Below are 19,981 nucleotides of genomic sequence, written 5' to 3' on the forward strand. Positions count from 1 at the left end.
TGGTTAGAGTCAGAGAGATAACTGAATACTGATGTATGTTTCCTGTTGTAGAGGACCTGGGCACGGTCCTGTAGGTGGTTAGAGTCAGAGAGATAACTGAATACTGATGTATGTTTCCTGTTGTAGACCTGGGCACGGTCCTGAAGGTGGCTAGAGTCAGAGAGATAACTGAATACTCATGTATGTTTCCTGTTGTAGACCTGGGCACGGTCCTGTAGGTGGTTAGAGTCAGAGAGATAACTGAATACTGATGTATGTTTCCTGTTGTAGACCTGGGCACGGTCCTGTAGGTGGTTAGAGTCAGATAGATAACTGAATACTGATGTATGTTTCCTGTTATAGACCTGGGCACGGTCCTGTAGGTGGTTAGAGTCAGAGAGATAACTGAATACTGATGTATGTTTCCTGTTGTAGACCTGGGCACGGTCCTGTAGGTGGTTAGAGTCAGAGAGATAACTGAATACTGATGTATGTTTCCTGTTGTAGAGGACCTGGGCACGGTCCTGTAGGTGGTTAGAGTCAGAGAGATAACTGAATACTGATGTATGTTTCCTGTTGTAGACCTGGGCACGGTCCTGAAGGTGGCTAGAGTCAGAGAGATAACTGAATACTCATGTATGTTTCCTGTTGTAGACCTGGGCACGGTCCTGTAGGTGGTTAGAGTCAGAGAGATAACTGAATACTGATGTATGTTTCCTGTTGTAGACCTGGGCACGGTCCTGTAGGTGGTTAGAGTCAGAGAGATAACTGCATACTGATGTATGTTTCCTGTTGTAGACCTGGGCACGGTCCTGTAGGTGGTTAGAGTCAGAGAGATAACTGAATACTGATGTATGTTTCCTGTTGTAGACCTGGGCACGGTCCTGTAGGTGGTTAGAGTCAGAGAGATAACTGAATACTGATGTATGTTTCCTGTTGTAGACCTGGGCACGGTCCTGAAGGTGGTTAGAGTCAGAGAGATAACTGAATACTGATGTATGTTTCCTGTTGTAGACCTGGGCACGGTCCTGTAGGTGGTTAGAGTCAGAGAGATAACTGAATACTGATGTATGTTTCCTGTTATAGACCTGGGCACGGTCCTGTAGGTGGTTGAGTCAGAGAGATAACTGAATACTGATGTATGTTTCCTGTTGTAGACCTGGGCACGGTCCTGTAGGTGGTTAGAGTCAGAGAGATAACTGAATACTGATGTATGTTTCCTGTTGTAGACCTGTTCACGGTCCTGTAGGTGGTTAGAGTCAGATAGATAACTGAATACTGATGTATGTTTCCTGTTATAGACCTGGGCACGGTCCTGTAGGTGGTTAGAGTCAGAGAGATAACTGAATACTGATGTATGTTTCCTGTTGTAGACCTGGGCACGGTCCTGTAGGTGGTTAGAGTCAGAGAGATAACTGAATACTGATGTATGTTTCCTGTTGTAGAGGACCTGGGCACGGTCCTGTAGGTGGTTAGAGTCAGAGAGATAACTGAATACTGATGTATGTTTCCTGTTGTAGACCTGGGCACGGTCCTGTAGGTGGTTAGAGTCAGAGAGATAACTGAATACTGATGTATGTTTCCTGTTGTAGAGGACCTGGGCACGGTCCTGTAGGTGGTTAGAGTCAGAGAGATAACTGAATACTGATGTATGTTTCCTGTTGTAGACCTGGGCACGGTCTTGAAGGTGGTTAGAGTCAGAGAGATAACTGAATACTGATGTATGTTTCCTGTTGTAGAGGACCTGGGCACGGTCCTGTAGGTGGTTAGAGTCAGAGAGATAACTGAATACTGATGTATGTTTCCTGTTGTAGACCTGGGCACGGTCCTGTAGGTGGTTAGAGTCAGAGAGATAACTGAATACTGATGTATGTTTCCTGTTGTAGAGGACCTGGGCACGGTCCTGTAGGTGGTTAGAGTCAGAGAGATAACTGAATACTGATGTATGTTTCCTGTTGTAGACCTGGGCACGGTCCTGTAGGTGGTTAGAGTCAGAGAGATAACTGAATACTGATGTATGTTTCCTGTTGTAGAGGACCTGGGCACGGTCCTGTAGGTGGTTAGAGTCAGAGAGATAACTGAATACTGATGTATGTTTCCTGTTGTAGACCTGGGCATGGTCCTGAAGGTGGCTAGAGTCAGAGAGATAACTGAATACTCATGTATGTTTCCTGTTGTAGACCTGGGCACGGTCCTGTAGGTGGTTAGAGTCAGAGAGATAACTGAATACTGATGTATGTTTCCTGTTGTAGACCTGGGCACGGTCCTGTAGGTGGTTAGAGTCAGATAGATAACTGAATACTGATGTATGTTTCCTGTTATAGACCTGGGCACGGTCCTGTAGGTGGTTAGAGTCAGAGAGATAACTGAATACTGATGTATGTTTCCTGTTGTAGACCTGGGCACGGTCCTGTAGGTGGTTAGAGTCAGAGAGATAACTGAATACTGATGTATGTTTCCTGTTGTAGAGGACCTGGGCACGGTCCTGTAGGTGGTTAGAGTCAGAGAGATAACTGAATACTGATGTATGTTTCCTGTTGTAGACCTGGGCACGGTCCTGTAGGTGGTTAGAGTCAGAGAGATAACTGAATACTGATGTATGTTTCCTGTTGTAGAGGACCTGGGCACGGTCCTGTAGGTGGTTAGAGTCAGAGAGATAACTGAATACTGATATATGTTTCCTGTTGTAGACCTGGGCACGGTCCTGTAGGTGGTTAGAGTCAGAGAGATAACTGAATACTGATGTATGTTTCCTGTTGTAGAGGACCTGGGCACGGTCCTGTAGGTGGTTAGAGTCAGAGAGATAACTGAATACTGATGTATGTTTCCTGTTGTAGACCTGGGCACGGTCCTGAAGGTGGTTAGAGTCAGAGAGATAACTGAATACTGATGTATGTTTCCTGTTGTAGACCTGGGCACGGTCCTGTAGGTGGTTAGAGTCAGAGAGATAACTGAATACTGATGTATGTTTCCTGTTATAGACCTGGGCACGGTCCTGTAGGTGGTTAGAGTCAGAGAGATAACTGAATACTGATGTATGTTTCCTGTTGTAGACCTGGGCACGGTCCTGTAGGTGGTTAGAGTCAGAGAGATAACTGAATACTGATGTATGTTTCCTGTTGTAGACCTGGGCACGGTCCTGTAGGTGGTTAGAGTCAGATAGATAACTGAATACTGATGTATGTTTCCTGTTATAGACCTGGGCACGGTCCTGTAGGTGGTTAGAGTCAGAGAGATAACTGAATACTGATGTATGTTTCCTGTTGTAGACCTGGGCACGGTCCTGTAGGTGGTTAGAGTCAGAGAGATAACTGAATACTGATGTATGTTTCCTGTTGTAGAGGACCTGGGCACGGTCCTGTAGGTGGTTAGAGTCAGAGAGATAACTGAATACTGATGTATGTTTCCTGTTGTAGACCTGGGCACGGTCCTGTAGGTGGTTAGAGTCAGAGAGATAACTGAATACTGATGTATGTTTCCTGTTGTAGAGGACCTGGGCACGGTCCTGTAGGTGGTTAGAGTCAGAGAGATAACTGAATACTGATGTATGTTTCCTGTTATAGACCTGGGCACGGTCCTGTAGGTGGTTAGAGTCAGATAGATAACTGAATACTGATGTATGTTTCCTGTTGTAGACCTGGGCACGGTCCTGTAGGTGGTTAGAGTCAGAGAGATAACTGAATACTGATGTATGTTTCCTGTTGTAGACCTGGGCACGGTCCTGTAGGTGGTTAGAGTCAGAGAGATAAATGAATACTGATGTATGTTTCCTGTTGTAGACCTGGGCACGGTCCTGTAGGTGGTTAGAGTCAGAGAGAACTGAATACTGATGTATGTTTCCTGTTGTCAACCTGGGCACGGTCCTGTAGGTGGTTAGAGTCAGAGAGATAACTGAATACTGATGTATGTTTCCTGTTGTAGACCTGGGCACGGTCCTGTAGGTGGTTAGAGTCAGAGAGATAACTGAATACTGATGTATGTTTCCTGTTTTAGACCTGGGCACGGTCCTGTAGGTGGTTAGAGTCAGAGAGATAACTGAATACTGATGTATGTTTCCTGTTATAGACCTGGGCACGGTCCTGTAGGTGGTTAGAGTCAGAGAGATAACTGAATACTGATGTATGTTTCCTGTTGTAGACCTGGGCACGGTCCTGTAGGTGGTTAGAGTCAGAGAGATAACTGAATACTGATGTATGTTTCCTGTTGTAGAGGACCTGGGCACGGTCCTGTAGGTGGTTAGAGTCAGAGAGATAACTGAATACTGATGTATGTTTCCTGTTATAGACCTGGGCACGGTCCTGTAGGTGGTTAGAGTCAGATAGATAACTGAATACTGATGTATGTTTCCTGTTGTAGACCTGGGCACGGTCCTGTAGGTGGTTAGAGTCAGAGAGATAACTGAATACTGATGTATGTTTCCTGTTGTAGACCTGGGCACGGTCCTGTAGGTGGTTAGAGTCAGAGAGATAAATGAATACTGATGTATGTTTCCTGTTGTAGACCTGGGCACGGTCCTGTAGGTGGTTAGAGTCAGAGAGAACTGAATACTGATGTATGTTTCCTGTTGTCAACCTGGGCACGGTCCTGTAGGTGGTTAGAGTCAGAGAGATAACTGAATACTGATGTATGTTTCCTGTTGTAGAGGACCTGGGCACGGTCCTGTAGGTGGTTAGAGTCAGAGAGATAACTGAATACTGATATATGTTTCCTGTTGTAGACCTGGGCACGGTCCTGTAGGTGGTTAGAGTCAGAGAGATAACTGAATACTGATGTATGTTTCCTGTTGTAGAGGACCTGGGCACGGTCCTGTAGGTGGTTAGAGTCAGAGAGATAACTGAATACTGATGTATGTTTCCTGTTGTAGACCTGGGCACGGTCCTGTAGGTGGTTAGAGTCAGAGAGATAACTGAATACTGATGTATGTTTCCTGTTGTAGAGGACCTGGGCACGGTCCTGTAGGTGGTTAGAGTCAGAGAGATAACTGAATACTGATGTATGTTTCCTGTTGTAGACCTGGGCATGGTCCTGAAGGTGGCTAGAGTCAGAGAGATAACTGAATACTCATGTATGTTTCCTGTTGTAGACCTGGGCACGGTCCTGTAGGTGGTTAGAGTCAGAGAGATAACTGAATACTGATGTATGTTTCCTGTTGTAGACCTGGGCACGGTCCTGTAGGTGGTTAGAGTCAGATAGATAACTGAATACTGATGTATGTTTCCTGTTATAGACCTGGGCACGGTCCTGTAGGTGGTTAGAGTCAGAGAGATAACTGAATACTGATGTATGTTTCCTGTTGTAGACCTGGGCACGGTCCTGTAGGTGGTTAGAGTCAGAGAGATAACTGAATACTGATGTATGTTTCCTGTTGTAGAGGACCTGGGCACGGTCCTGTAGGTGGTTAGAGTCAGAGAGATAACTGAATACTGATGTATGTTTCCTGTTGTAGACCTGGGCACGGTCCTGTAGGTGGTTAGAGTCAGAGAGATAACTGAATACTGATGTATGTTTCCTGTTGTAGAGGACCTGGGCACGGTCCTGTAGGTGGTTAGAGTCAGAGAGATAACTGAATACTGATATATGTTTCCTGTTGTAGACCTGGGCACGGTCCTGTAGGTGGTTAGAGTCAGAGAGATAACTGAATACTGATGTATGTTTCCTGTTGTAGAGGACCTGGGCACGGTCCTGTAGGTGGTTAGAGTCAGAGAGATAACTGAATACTGATGTATGTTTCCTGTTGTAGACCTGGGCACGGTCCTGAAGGTGGTTAGAGTCAGAGAGATAACTGAATACTGATGTATGTTTCCTGTTGTAGACCTGGGCACGGTCCTGTAGGTGGTTAGAGTCAGAGAGATAACTGAATACTGATGTATGTTTCCTGTTATAGACCTGGGCACGGTCCTGTAGGTGGTTAGAGTCAGAGAGATAACTGAATACTGATGTATGTTTCCTGTTGTAGACCTGGGCACGGTCCTGTAGGTGGTTAGAGTCAGAGAGATAACTGAATACTGATGTATGTTTCCTGTTGTAGACCTGGGCACGGTCCTGTAGGTGGTTAGAGTCAGATAGATAACTGAATACTGATGTATGTTTCCTGTTATAGACCTGGGCACGGTCCTGTAGGTGGTTAGAGTCAGAGAGATAACTGAATACTGATGTATGTTTCCTGTTGTAGACCTGGGCACGGTCCTGTAGGTGGTTAGAGTCAGAGAGATAACTGAATACTGATGTATGTTTCCTGTTGTAGAGGACCTGGGCACGGTCCTGTAGGTGGTTAGAGTCAGAGAGATAACTGAATACTGATGTATGTTTCCTGTTGTAGACCTGGGCACGGTCCTGTAGGTGGTTAGAGTCAGAGAGATAACTGAATACTGATGTATGTTTCCTGTTGTAGAGGACCTGGGCACGGTCCTGTAGGTGGTTAGAGTCAGAGAGATAACTGAATACTGATGTATGTTTCCTGTTATAGACCTGGGCACGGTCCTGTAGGTGGTTAGAGTCAGATAGATAACTGAATACTGATGTATGTTTCCTGTTGTAGACCTGGGCACGGTCCTGTAGGTGGTTAGAGTCAGAGAGATAACTGAATACTGATGTATGTTTCCTGTTGTAGACCTGGGCACGGTCCTGTAGGTGGTTAGAGTCAGAGAGATAAATGAATACTGATGTATGTTTCCTGTTGTAGACCTGGGCACGGTCCTGTAGGTGGTTAGAGTCAGAGAGAACTGAATACTGATGTATGTTTCCTGTTGTCAACCTGGGCACGGTCCTGTAGGTGGTTAGAGTCAGAGAGATAACTGAATACTGATGTATGTTTCCTGTTGTAGACCTGGGCACGGTCCTGTAGGTGGTTAGAGTCAGAGAGATAACTGAATACTGATGTATGTTTCCTGTTTTAGACCTGGGCACGGTCCTGTAGGTGGTTAGAGTCAGAGAGATAACTGAATACTGATGTATGTTTCCTGTTATAGACCTGGGCACGGTCCTGTAGGTGGTTAGAGTCAGAGAGATAACTGAATACTGATGTATGTTTCCTGTTGTAGACCTGGGCACGGTCCTGTAGGTGGTTAGAGTCAGAGAGATAACTGAATACTGATGTATGTTTCCTGTTGTAGAGGACCTGGGCACGGTCCTGTAGGTGGTTAGAGTCAGAGAGATAACTGAATACTGATGTATGTTTCCTGTTATAGACCTGGGCACGGTCCTGTAGGTGGTTAGAGTCAGATAGATAACTGAATACTGATGTATGTTTCCTGTTGTAGACCTGGGCACGGTCCTGTAGGTGGTTAGAGTCAGAGAGATAACTGAATACTGATGTATGTTTCCTGTTGTAGACCTGGGCACGGTCCTGTAGGTGGTTAGAGTCAGAGAGATAAATGAATACTGATGTATGTTTCCTGTTGTAGACCTGGGCACGGTCCTGTAGGTGGTTAGAGTCAGAGAGAACTGAATACTGATGTATGTTTCCTGTTGTCAACCTGGGCACGGTCCTGTAGGTGGTTAGAGTCAGAGAGATAACTGAATACTGATGTATGTTTCCTGTTGTAGAGGACCTGGGCACGGTCCTGTAGGTGGTTAGAGTCAGAGAGATAACTGAATACTGATATATGTTTCCTGTTGTAGACCTGGGCACGGTCCTGTAGGTGGTTAGAGTCAGAGAGATAACTGAATACTGATGTATGTTTCCTGTTGTAGAGGACCTGGGCACGGTCCTGTAGGTGGTTAGAGTCAGAGAGATAACTGAATACTGATGTATGTTTCCTGTTGTAGACCTGGGCACGGTCCTGAAGGTGGTTAGAGTCAGAGAGATAACTGAATACTGATGTATGTTTCCTGTTGTAGACCTGGGCACGGTCCTGTAGGTGGTTAGAGTCAGAGAGATAACTGAATACTGATGTATGTTTCCTGTTATAGACCTGGGCACGGTCCTGTAGGTGGTTAGAGTCAGAGAGATAACTGAATACTGATGTATGTTTCCTGTTGTAGACCTGGGCACGGTCCTGTAGGTGGTTAGAGTCAGAGAGATAACTGAATACTGATGTATGTTTCCTGTTGTAGACCTGGGCACGGTCCTGTAGGTGGTTAGAGTCAGATAGATAACTGAATACTGATGTATGTTTCCTGTTATAGACCTGGGCACGGTCCTGTAGGTGGTTAGAGTCAGAGAGATAACTGAATACTGATGTATGTTTCCTGTTGTAGACCTGGGCACGGTCCTGTAGGTGGTTAGAGTCAGAGAGATAACTGAATACTGATGTATGTTTCCTGTTGTAGAGGACCTGGGCACGGTCCTGTAGGTGGTTAGAGTCAGAGAGATAACTGAATACTGATGTATGTTTCCTGTTGTAGACCTGGGCACGGTCCTGTAGGTGGTTAGAGTCAGAGAGATAACTGAATACTGATGTATGTTTCCTGTTGTAGAGGACCTGGGCACGGTCCTGTAGGTGGTTAGAGTCAGATAGATAACTGAATACTGATGTATGTTTCCTGTTGTAGACCTGGGCACGGTCCTGTAGGTGGTTAGAGTCAGAGAGATAAATGAATACTGATGTATGTTTCCTGTTGTAGACCTGGGCACGGTCCTGTAGGTGGTTAGAGTCAGAGAGAACTGAATACTGATGTATGTTTCCTGTTGTCAACCTGGGCACGGTCCTGTAGGTGGTTAGAGTCAGAGAGATAACTGAATACTGATGTATGTTTCCTGTTGTAGACCTGGGCACGGTCCTGTAGGTGGTTAGAGTCAGAGAGATAACTGAATACTGATGTATGTTTCCTGTTTTAGACCTGGGCACGGTCCTGTAGGTGGTTAGAGTCAGAGAGATAACTGAATACTGATGTATGTTTCCTGTTATAGACCTGGGCACGGTCCTGTAGGTGGTTAGAGTCAGAGAGATAACTGAATACTGATGTATGTTTCCTGTTGTAGACCTGGGCACGGTCCTGTAGGTGGTTAGAGTCAGAGAGATAACTGAATACTGATGTATGTTTCCTGTTGTAGAGGACCTGGGCACGGTCCTGTAGGTGGTTAGAGTCAGAGAGATAACTGAATACTGATGTATGTTTCCTGTTATAGACCTGGGCACGGTCCTGTAGGTGGTTAGAGTCAGATAGATAACTGAATACTGATGTATGTTTCCTGTTGTAGACCTGGGCACGGTCCTGTAGGTGGTTAGAGTCAGAGAGATAACTGAATACTGATGTATGTTTCCTGTTGTAGACCTGGGCACGGTCCTGTAGGTGGTTAGAGTCAGATAGATAACTGAATACTGATGTATGTTTCCTGTTATAGACCTGGGCACGGTCCTGTAGGTGGTTAGAGTCAGAGAGATAACGGAATACTGATGTATGTTTCCTGTTGTCGACCTGGGCACGGTCCTGTAGGTGGTTAGAGTCAGAGAGATAACTGAATACTGATGTATGTTTCCTGTTGTAGACCTGGGCACGGTCCTGTAGGTGGTTAGAGTCAGAGAGATAACTGAATACTGATGTATGTTTCCTGTTATAGACCTGGGCACGGTCCTGTAGGTGGTTAGAGTCAGAGAGATAACTGAATACTGATGTATGTTTCCTGTTGTAGACCTGGGCACGGTCCTGTAGGTGGTTAGAGTCAGAGAGATAACTGAATACTGATGTATGTTTCCTGTTGTAGAGGACCTGGGCACGGTCCTGTAGGTGGTTAGAGTCAGAGAGATAACTGAATACTGATGTATGTTTCCTGTTGTAGACCTGGGCACGGTCCTGTAGGTGGTTAGAGTCAGATAGATAACTGAATACTGATGTATGTTTCCTGTTATAGACCTGGGCACGGTCCTGTAGGTGGTTAGAGTCAGAGAGATAACGGAATACTGATGTATGTTTCCTGTTGTCGACCTGGGCACGGTCCTGTAGGTGGTTAGAGTCAGAGAGATAACTGAATACTGATGTATGTTTCCTGTTGTAGACCTGGGCACGGTCCTGTAGGTGGTTAGAGTCAGAGAGAACTGAATACTGATGTATGTTTCCTGTTGTCAACCTGGGCACGGTCCTGTAGGTGGTTAGAGTCAGAGAGATTAACTGAATACTGATGTATGTTTCCTGTTGTAGACCTGGGCACGGTCCTGTAGGTGGTTAGAGTCAGAGAGATAACTGAATATTGATGTATGTTTCCTGTTGTAGACCTGGGCACGGTCCTGTAGGTGGTTAGAGTCAGAGAGATAACTGAATACTGATGTATGTTTCCTGTTATAGACCTGGGCACGGTCCTGTAGGTGGTTAGAGTCAGAGAGATAACTGAATACTGATGTATGTTTCCTGTTGTAGACCTGGGCACGGTCCTGTAGGTGGTTAGAGTCAGAGAGATAACTGAATACTGATGTATGTTTCCTGTTGTAGAGGACCTGGGCACGGTCCTGTAGGTGGTTAGAGTCAGAGAGATAACTGAATACTGATGTATGTTTCCTGTTATAGACCTGGGCACGGTCCTGTAGGTGGTTAGAGTCAGATAGATAACTGAATACTGATCTATGTTTCCTGTTGTAGACCTGGGCACGGTCCTGTAGGTGGTTAGAGTCAGAGAGATAACTGAATACTGATGTATGTTTCCTGTTGTAGACCTGGGCACGGTCCTGAAGGTGGTTACCATCCCAAGAGAGAGCTGGCATGACCTGGAAGAGGTGGTCCTGGAGGAGATGACCGTGTTCAGGGTACGTTCACACACTGGGAAACTGGTTATGGTTATAATTGATTGCATTTACATGGAAAATAGTCAAGGGAGTGTAATAGAACACCAGTCATTTTGTTGGGAAGTGAAGGGTACATGATCAATGTCTAGCTCTGAAATAAAAGGGAGGAGTGGGGAAATTCCATAGGGAGTTATGAGGGGGGTGTCTAAATGAATCAGAGTGTTATATCTTCTCTAACTGTGTCTTTCTGCAGGAGCCCACCCCCATCACAGCAATGGAGCTTTCCACCAAACAGCAACAGCTGTACCTGGGCTCGGCGCTAGGCGTTTCCCAGATGCCTTTGCACCGCTGTGAGGTGTACGGGAAGGCTTGCGCTGAGTGCTGTCTGGCCCGTGACCCCTACTGTGCCTGGGATGGAACAGAGTGCTCCCGTTACTTCCCTACCGCCAAGCGGTAAGAACACACACACACACAGACATTCTCGTAGATGCACACACAGACAAGTATGAATGCAGAAAAGCAAAATGAGGGTCTGAAGTAGTAGGATGCTGGTTTGTAAACATAAAGTATGAATACACACACACACACACACACACACACACACACACAGAAAGACAAACAGACAGAAAAGTTCCTATGCATCCACATATATACACAGAATCCACATACAAGCATTTAGGGACATGTGTGCACATGCCCACATATCACATACAGTGTCAAGAAAAAGTATGTAAACCCTTTGGAAATACCTGGATTTCTGCATGAATTGGTCATAACATTTGATCTGATCTTCATCTACGTCACAACAATTGACAATCACAGTCTGTTTTAACTAATAACACACAAACAATTATATGTTTTCATGTCTTTATTGAACACATGGTGTAAACATTCACAGTGCAAGGTGAAAAAATATGTGAACTCTTGGATTTAATAACTGGTTGGCCCTCCTTTGGCAGCAACAACCTCAACCAAACTCAGTTGCGGATCAGACCTGCACAACAGGAGACATTTTGGATCATTCCTCTTTACAGAACTGTTTCAGTTAAGCAATATCCTTGGGATGTCTGGTGTGACCTGCTCTCTTGAGGTCATGCCACAGCATCTCAATCGGGTTGAAGTCAGGACTCTGACTGGGCCACTCCAGAAGGTGTATTTTCTTCTGTTGAGGCCATTCTGTTGTTGATTTACTTCTGTGTTTTGGTCCGTTGTCCTGTTGCGTCACCCAACTTCTGTTGAATTTCAATTGGCAGACAGATAGCCTAACATTCTCCTGCTAAATGTCTTGATAATCTTGGGAATTCATTTTTCCATTGATGATAGCAAGCTGTCCAGGCCCTGAGGCAGCAAAGCAGCCCCTAACCATGATGCTCCCTCCACCATACTTTACAGTTGGGATGAGGTTTTGATGTTGGTGTGCTGTGCCTTTTTTTCTCCACACAAAGTGTTGTGTGTTCGTTCCAAACAACTCTACTTTAGTTTCATCTGTCCACAGAATATTTTGTCAGTTGCGCTGCGGAACATCCAGGTTCACTTTTGCAAACTTCAGACGTGCAGAAATTGTTTTTTTGGAGAGCAGTGGCTTCATCCGTGGTGCCTCCCATGATCATCATTCTTGTTTAGTATTTTACGTATCGTAGACTCGTCAAAAGAGATGTTAACATGTTCCAGAGATTTCTGTAAGTCTTTAGCTGACACTCTAGGATTCTTCTTAACCTCATTGAGCATTCTGCGCTGTGCTCTTGCACTCATCTTTGCAGGAGAGTATCAACAGTGCTGAACTTTCTCCATTTATAGACAATGTGTCTTACTGTGGACTGATGAACATTAAGGCTTTTAGAGATAAACCCTTTCCAGCTTTATGCAAGTCAACAATTCTTAATCTTAGGTCCTCTTTTGTTTGAGGCATGGTTCACATCAGGCGATGCTTCTTGTGAATAGCAAACTATTTTGTTTGAGGCATGGTTCACATCAGGCGATGCTTCCTGTGAATAGCAAACTCTTTTGTTTGAGGCATGGTTCACATCAGGCGATGCTTCCTGTGAATAGCAAACTCTTTTGTTTGAGGCATGGTTCACATCAGGCGATGCTTCCTGTGAATAGCAAACTCTTTTGTTTGAGGCATGGTTCACATCAGGCAATGCTTCCTGTGAATAGCAAACTCTTTTGTTTGAGGCATGGTTCACATCAGGCGATGCTTCCTGTGAATAGCAAACTCTTTTGTTTGAGGCATGGTTCACATCAGGCAATGCTTCCTGTGAATAGCAAACTCTTTTGTTTGAGGCATGGTTCACATCAGGCGATGCTTCTTGTGAATAGCAAACTATTTTGTTTGAGGCATGGTTCACATCAGGCGATGCTTCTTGTCTATGCTTCTTTGTCTATTGTTGCGACTTAGATGAAGATCAGATCAAATTTGATGACCAATTTATGCAGAGATCCGGGTAATTCCAAAGGGTTCACCTACTGTTCTTGCCTTTGTACACGTACACAAATACACTGGTACACACATTCAATTTGTGTGATTGTTGTGCATTCCAAAGCTCAGGGGTGGTAAAACCATGCTTCCCCGCACACACACAGTCCTGGCCAGTAGCAGTGTTAGAACCACTTCACCCTATAGCCAAGAGTTATAAAACACCCACATAGCCACACACACACCAAATAATAGGCCAACATGAGCCGTCTGACTTCTTCACCCCACCAGCCGAGAGCTATGAACAAACACACCCATAAATGACCTTCTCCTCCATCCAGCAGGATTAGCCTGACCACTACCAGCCCTCCACCTCTGTCCAGCACAACTCTCTATTAAATACAGATCTATGATCAGCGTACCCACCCTCAAACCTAACCCTAACCATCAGGTCCGAAAACACAAAACTGACCTAAGATCAACATCTACACTAGGGAAGTATGAGAGAATTGAATAGCAGCCTCAGAAGGAGGGCGGTAGAGGGGTGGTGGTACACCCTTGGTCAGAGCTGCTGGGGCGCTCCAGTACTCTCCAAATATTTTATTCTCCAGCTAAATGAGAACCAGACGCCTGGGCTCGGCTCAGCAGGCACTCGGACTGCCCTGCACGTGTTCAGACAGCTAAAGGCAGGAATGCTTGGGAGGAAATGTAGGAAGAGTGGTGGAGTGTGTGTGTCTGGGTGTTGGGTAGGAGCAGGGTGTGTGCGTCGGAGGGGATGTATGCATGTGTAAGTGTATTTATTTATGTGTGTGTGTGTGGGTGGGTAAATGGGTGTGTGTACATGTTGTTTATATGTGTGTGTGTGTGTGTGTATATATATATATATATATATGTCCTGTATGGTTATAGAAACCCTGACACGAGACCTAGAGACCTCCACCTTTGGCTGTGCTCCCCTCTCTCCCTTCAGATTTTTACGACACGTAAGAGCCTATGATCTTAGTGGTAATGAACCAGGGAACACATAGGGAGCACAGGGAAGCATGTTGTAGGATCCCACATAATGCAATACTCATGGTCATATGCTCATTCACACATAATATGTAGACAGAAAAATACCATCCCAATGGAATGCTCTAAAACACACACACACACACACACACACACACACACACACACACACACACACACACACACACACACACACACACACACACACACACACACACACACACACACACACACACACACACTGTATCGACTAAAGGGTCTTTCAAGTCGTGGAGGACATACTCAGGATTTTCAAGGCCCAGGCTATCTGTGTTTCATGTTTAGTAATGACATGTCCCTGAACGATGAATCACAATGAATCATTCCTTTAATAGAAGCAAAAAGTTGTTTTTAGATGTGCCTGTGATTTTCTCTCTTTTAATTTATCCACCCACTCAATAGCATCAGACTTAACAGAGGACTGATGGTGAAATAATCAGTTCTGGTCTGTTCTTCAGTTGTACTGCACAAATGTGTCAGCTGTGCCACTGGTTAAGATCGCCGTCTAGTGGTAGAAACGTCACAGTACATAGAGCCCTCAATCACTGGAAATAAGAGGAATATTTCTGAGGAAACAGAGCAGTGAGGGGCCTGACCGACACCTACAGGTTGATATGTTGTGTGTGAGGGACTTTTATTAACTCACTGGGAACACAATCTAACATGTGTTTGTTTCTTTGGTTGTTTCATAGGAGAACGAGACGCCAGGACATCAGGAATGGAGATCCCCTCTCCCAGTGCTCCGACCTGCAGCATCATGGTACAAACGCTTTAGATTTTTATTTTATTTTACACACACACACACACACACACACACACACACACACACACACACACACACACACACACACACACACACACACACACACACACACACACAAAACCCCACTGTGGTGGTGTTTCTCTGGTAACCCTATCCTTGTGTCTGTGTAGATGACGTGGACGGGCTGGGTCATGTGGAGGACAGGAGTGTGTACGGAGTGGAGAACAGCAGCATGTTCCTGGAGTGTAGTCCCAAGTCCCAGAGAGCCCTCATCTACTGGCAGCTCCAAAGACCCAACGAGGACCGCAAACATGAGGTGGGTACACACACACTCTGCATGCAAGATATTCACCATCATTCTCAATAACGTCCCAATCATTTTCAATAACTTTGCAATCACACTAAACCTTCACAAATGATTACCTGAAATTGCTTCAGTTTGTTAATAATCAATTGCCATGCACTCAAATGTAACCATATTGAGTGGATATTGAATCCACCCCACCCTTTCTATTCCCCCCTCCCTTTCCTCCCATCCCCCTCATTTCCCTCTCCATCTCTCTCTCCAGATCAAGTCGGAGGACAGGATGATCCGCACAGAGCAGGGCCTGCTCATCCGCATCCTCACCCAGGCCGACTCAGGCGTCTACACCTGTCATGCTGTGGAGCACGGCTTTATCCAGCCCCTCCTCCGCCTCTCCCTCCAGGTCATCCCCACACAGAGGCTGGGTGAGCTGCTGCCTGGTGGGCCTCAGGGTGGAGCTGGAGGGTCTGGTGGCGCAGGTAGTGGGTCTGGTGGTGCAGGTGGGCCTGCTGGTGCAGGGCACTCGACAAAACACAAGCTGTGGTACAGGGATTTCCTCTCCCTCCTCGACCACCCTGACCTGAACAGCGTGGAGGAGTTCTGTGAGCGTGTGTGGCGGAAGGAGCGCAAGCAGCGGCGTCTGAAAACCCCCACCATCACCACCAATGACCAAAGTCTGGCTAGGCCTGACGGCGGAGCTCCAAGCTCAGGCCTAAAGCCTAAAAGTAGTCCTCTTGGCGCAGGTGCACCCAATGCCCAGAAGCAGCAGAGCGGGCATCCTACGGTGCAGCAGCAGCAGAACAAAGAAGGGAGCCCCCGGAGCACGAACCCCCAGAAGGTGCAACACCATGCGGGTACGCTAACCCAGGCACAGGCCCCTAAAAACAACAACCAGAATGCCCAGAACTCTCAGGCCACACCCAACACCCAGAGCCCCCAGAAGGGCCAAGGCGCCCTGGGGGGAACCCAGGTGCCTGGTGGTGGGGCCAGAGGTGGACCCCAGCACACGGCCAAGTGGAGGCGGATGCAGGAGAATAAGAAGGGGCGAAACAGGAGAACCCATGAGCAACAGAGACCCCCGCGGAGTGTCTGAGATACACACACAGCAACACACACACTTACACACATATTGTACATTAAAATATAGACTTGCTATCCCATAAAGATATAATGTAGGATCCCACATAATGCAATACTCATGGTCATATGCTCATTCACACATAATATGTAGACAGAAATATACCGTCCAAATGGAATGCTCTAAAACATACACATAAAACACACACACACACACACACACACACACACACACACACACACACACACACACACACACACACACACACACACACACACACACACACACACTGCAAATACCCTGTGAAGACTTGGAGAAGACTGGCGACTAACAGGACATTGAAGACTGAGGCTAAACTGGAATCGTATGCGTACTGTACATGCTAACCATGTGGATATAGTGGCCCAGGGGGTACAATTTGAGGAACTGTGTAGTCCAGGTCCGTGTTGCAAGTGGGACCGAGTTATCTGGCGGACACATAGCCCTTCTGTACAGACGCTACTTCCGTATAGGACTGGGATGGGGTTAAAAAAAACATTCATTTTCAGTGAGGATGATACATATTCAGACCTCTGGACAAGTTTGGACAATGGCCCCTACAGGACATTTCAGAAGACATTTCAGAAGGGGTTAAGACTTTTAAGTTCAGTAGGGACGTCCGTTACTGCAGCTACTGGCCTTGTTGACATGCGCAGAAGGAAGAGGATGTCCACTATATAGAGAATGGAAGAACTATAAGGATAAAGAATCATTTGTCCAGTCGATTGCAAACTAGAACCGAAATACATCAAAAGAAGCACAGTCATTTTCAGAGAGTGAACTGCATTTCCCACAATACAGTTTGTCGGCTCAAATTTATTCAACTGATTCGATTACAATGACTCTCATGAATGAGCACTTTGGGCTTGTACATAGAGCTTGACTGTCTTATAGGTCAAACAGATTAAATGGGGCACAGTTAGCTGATTAACAATCCACAACGGTGCCCTGCATATTGTTTATAGTTCAATAACAGAATTATTCAACATAAACCGACAAAATCCACATTAGCCTGTGATCTGTGCAGCAAAATCAAGCTTCTCTTCCTCCCAAGGCTTGAAAAGCATTGTGCATGTCGTAGTCAATCAATGTTCATGATTTGAATAAGCTATTTCTCGCCAGTTACTCGCTATGTAAGGTTTTTTTATGTTAAAGGAGTCCTATGAAAGAAAAATCTATTTTGTGTTTTTATTTGATATTTACTTCTCTCTCTCCCTACAAACCACTGCATCCCTGTAGGGGTAAACATTTATGTAGTAGAATTTTTTGACCTGCCCCTTTAAGTTATTATTCTTTCTTTGCTTTCTCCTGGAGTTGTGTGTGAATTTATAATTCCAGTCATATGTTCGTGCTCAGTCTGGAAAACAGACTGCCTATTGATTCTGTACATATACATACAACAACAAAACGACTCTTTATGTGTGTAAATATATACAACCAGAACACCACTGATTATTTATTTCTCATTGTTTTGTGAAAGGGTTGCATTTATTTTTGATATTCTGGTATTTTGGCTCATCAATAATCAAGAAAAAAAACTGTGGCACATTGAGAAACACAAACGGACCAATGAGGACGGACTTCCTCTGTCAAGGACTCCCTTTTTTTCCCGGGGGGCGTGTTTGGGAAGTGAACCACGGGGTGAAGGTGGGAGCAGGGGGTTGTTGTGTGTTTTACAGTATCCAGACTGAGAGCCTTCAGGAGGATAAGCACAAGTTTCTCAAACCCTCTTCTACGTTTCTGACTCTTCTGGTCTTCCTAAATGGCTCATTTTTCTACCCAGGAGGTGTTTTCGTTGGAGTTTGGAATCCCATCCACCTATTTGTTCATCCCAAATACTCATTTTATGTAAGATAATACTACCCAAAACCTGATAAACATTAGCTGTGAATTCCTATGTAAGAATTAGTAAGGAAAAGGTTCCAATCTAAACCTAGTCTGAGGACGCTGAGTTAAAGCTGCATGTGAATGCTACTTAAGTGCATCTTTTCTATTGTCTCTAGATGTTTCCTGTGAGAGGTAAAGGTCCTGTGGGCAACATGTGCAAGAGAGATGTGAATATTCTTCCTTTTTGCCCAAACAAAGATGCCAACATGTACCAGGGGTGTATTCACTAGGAACCAAACAGAAGCAAACAGGCCTAAACGGGGAGGGACTAACCTGAACTTGTCCAATAACAAACGCACATTTTTGTCGCAAATCGTTTTCTGTAGCTAAACGTTTTGCTATGGTGTCTGCTAATGAATACACCCCAGTGATGTTACTCCAACCCCAAAACTTGTATTAAGACCTTCAACTTTTCATACAACAATGTGTTTCCCCCTCAGTATACAACAAGACTGATGTGTCACTGCAATAATGGACAGCAGATAGCAAGGTTTCCTGGTGGTTTGTGGTATGTTTCCGGTCTCTCACGATGTGTAGGGTGGACGAGGAGAGAACAGATACCTCTGCTGTAACATGGTTCTTCCTGGCATGCGTTCAGTTGTCTAATTAAACATTTCCTGTAAAACCTAGCCTTGTTGTTGTTCTTTTGTAACTTCTGTCCAGTTATATATGGTACAGTCTGATGCATGTGAATCTGAGTTGACAAAATGTATTTTGTTTGTGTTGTACAGTCATTTCAAATAGTGCCATTTTATCCCATTTAGTCACAGGTGAGACTGGGAGCAGTCAGTTTTCACACTCAAACACACAGATAAAAGGTTGAGCTGATGAAAAATGTATTTTGACATTATGGTGAATTACACAGTATTATATCTTCTTTAAAAAACGTTTTAAAAAGACTTTCCAACAGACAGTGAAGCCTACTCCTTCACCAGAGGACTTCTGAACCCAGACCGTGGAGGAAGATGTGACTCAGTTCTAAGGTGCTGAATCACAATGGCTGTGTTTACAGAGACAGCCTAATTCTGATCTGATTGGCTAAAGAGCCAATCTGATTGATTAAAAGACCAATTAGTGGCAATAGATCAGAATTGGGCTGCCTGTGTAAACGCAACCATAGTGGGCTCTCAGTGCTAAGTATAGTAAATACTGAAGTAGAATCACAAGCTCTCTGTCCACATCCTTCAGTGGGTTGACCACGGCTCCCATAGAGAGATTTCATTGACTAAAGGCAGAAATTATGTGTCAAAAAAAGGTCATTGATATGTTATGCTGTATAAGTAAGAGGCAGCCTTCCTTGTGGATGAAAACACCCCCTTGTCATGAATAATTAAACTGGAGGTTCATGTTTTGGATTAGCCACAAGAGGTCACTATTCTCTGTTCCAATGGACTTCCATTCCTACCTAGCTTTTCAGGGGATGACATTTTAGCTGTCATTCTAGTTCACGTGTCCAACTCATTCCACGGAGGGCTGAGTGTCAGCGGGTTTTAACTCCTCCCTTGGACTTGACTGATGAATTAAGGTCACTAATTAGTAAGGAACTCCTCCCACCTGGTTGTCTAGGTCTTAACAAAAAAACAGACACTAAACTGAATGGAATGACTTTGACACCCCTGTTCGAACACTTTAGTTAGTAGTCTAAGTTCCCTGTATATCAATTATGTGACTGGAATGCAATGACCATCAGCTGTTTATGTTCATCAGCCACAACGTCTTGCACTGTGTGTCACTCTATGTCTGTAGTTTTGAAGATTCCACTGGTGTGTAGAGACAGATGGTTAACAGTTAACACAGTGTCACTAAA

The 19,981-nt window shown here is 45.1% G+C and overlaps 1 protein-coding gene across 1 annotated transcript in view; it reads left to right on the top strand.

Annotated features, from left to right (window-relative positions):
- sema3aa (sema domain, immunoglobulin domain (Ig), short basic domain, secreted, (semaphorin) 3Aa) overlaps nucleotides 1-18,803 on the top strand; it is a 70,505-nt gene extending 51,702 nt beyond the window's left edge. Inside the window, exons 12-16 of the mRNA XM_031831409.1 lie at nucleotides 10,567-10,658; nucleotides 10,891-11,090; nucleotides 14,796-14,863; nucleotides 15,037-15,182; nucleotides 15,436-18,803. Coding sequence (XP_031687269.1) covers nucleotides 10,567-10,658; nucleotides 10,891-11,090; nucleotides 14,796-14,863; nucleotides 15,037-15,182; nucleotides 15,436-16,263 — 1,334 coding nt within the window. The 3' untranslated portion in view covers nucleotides 16,264-18,803. The remainder of the gene's footprint in view (nucleotides 1-10,566; nucleotides 10,659-10,890; nucleotides 11,091-14,795; nucleotides 14,864-15,036; nucleotides 15,183-15,435) is intronic.
- Nucleotides 18,804-19,981: the final 1,178 nt, after the last annotated feature.

This window comes from Oncorhynchus kisutch, linkage group LG9 (assembly GCF_002021735.2).
Source record: "Oncorhynchus kisutch isolate 150728-3 linkage group LG9, Okis_V2, whole genome shotgun sequence".
Taxonomy (NCBI): Eukaryota; Metazoa; Chordata; class Actinopteri; order Salmoniformes; family Salmonidae; genus Oncorhynchus; species Oncorhynchus kisutch.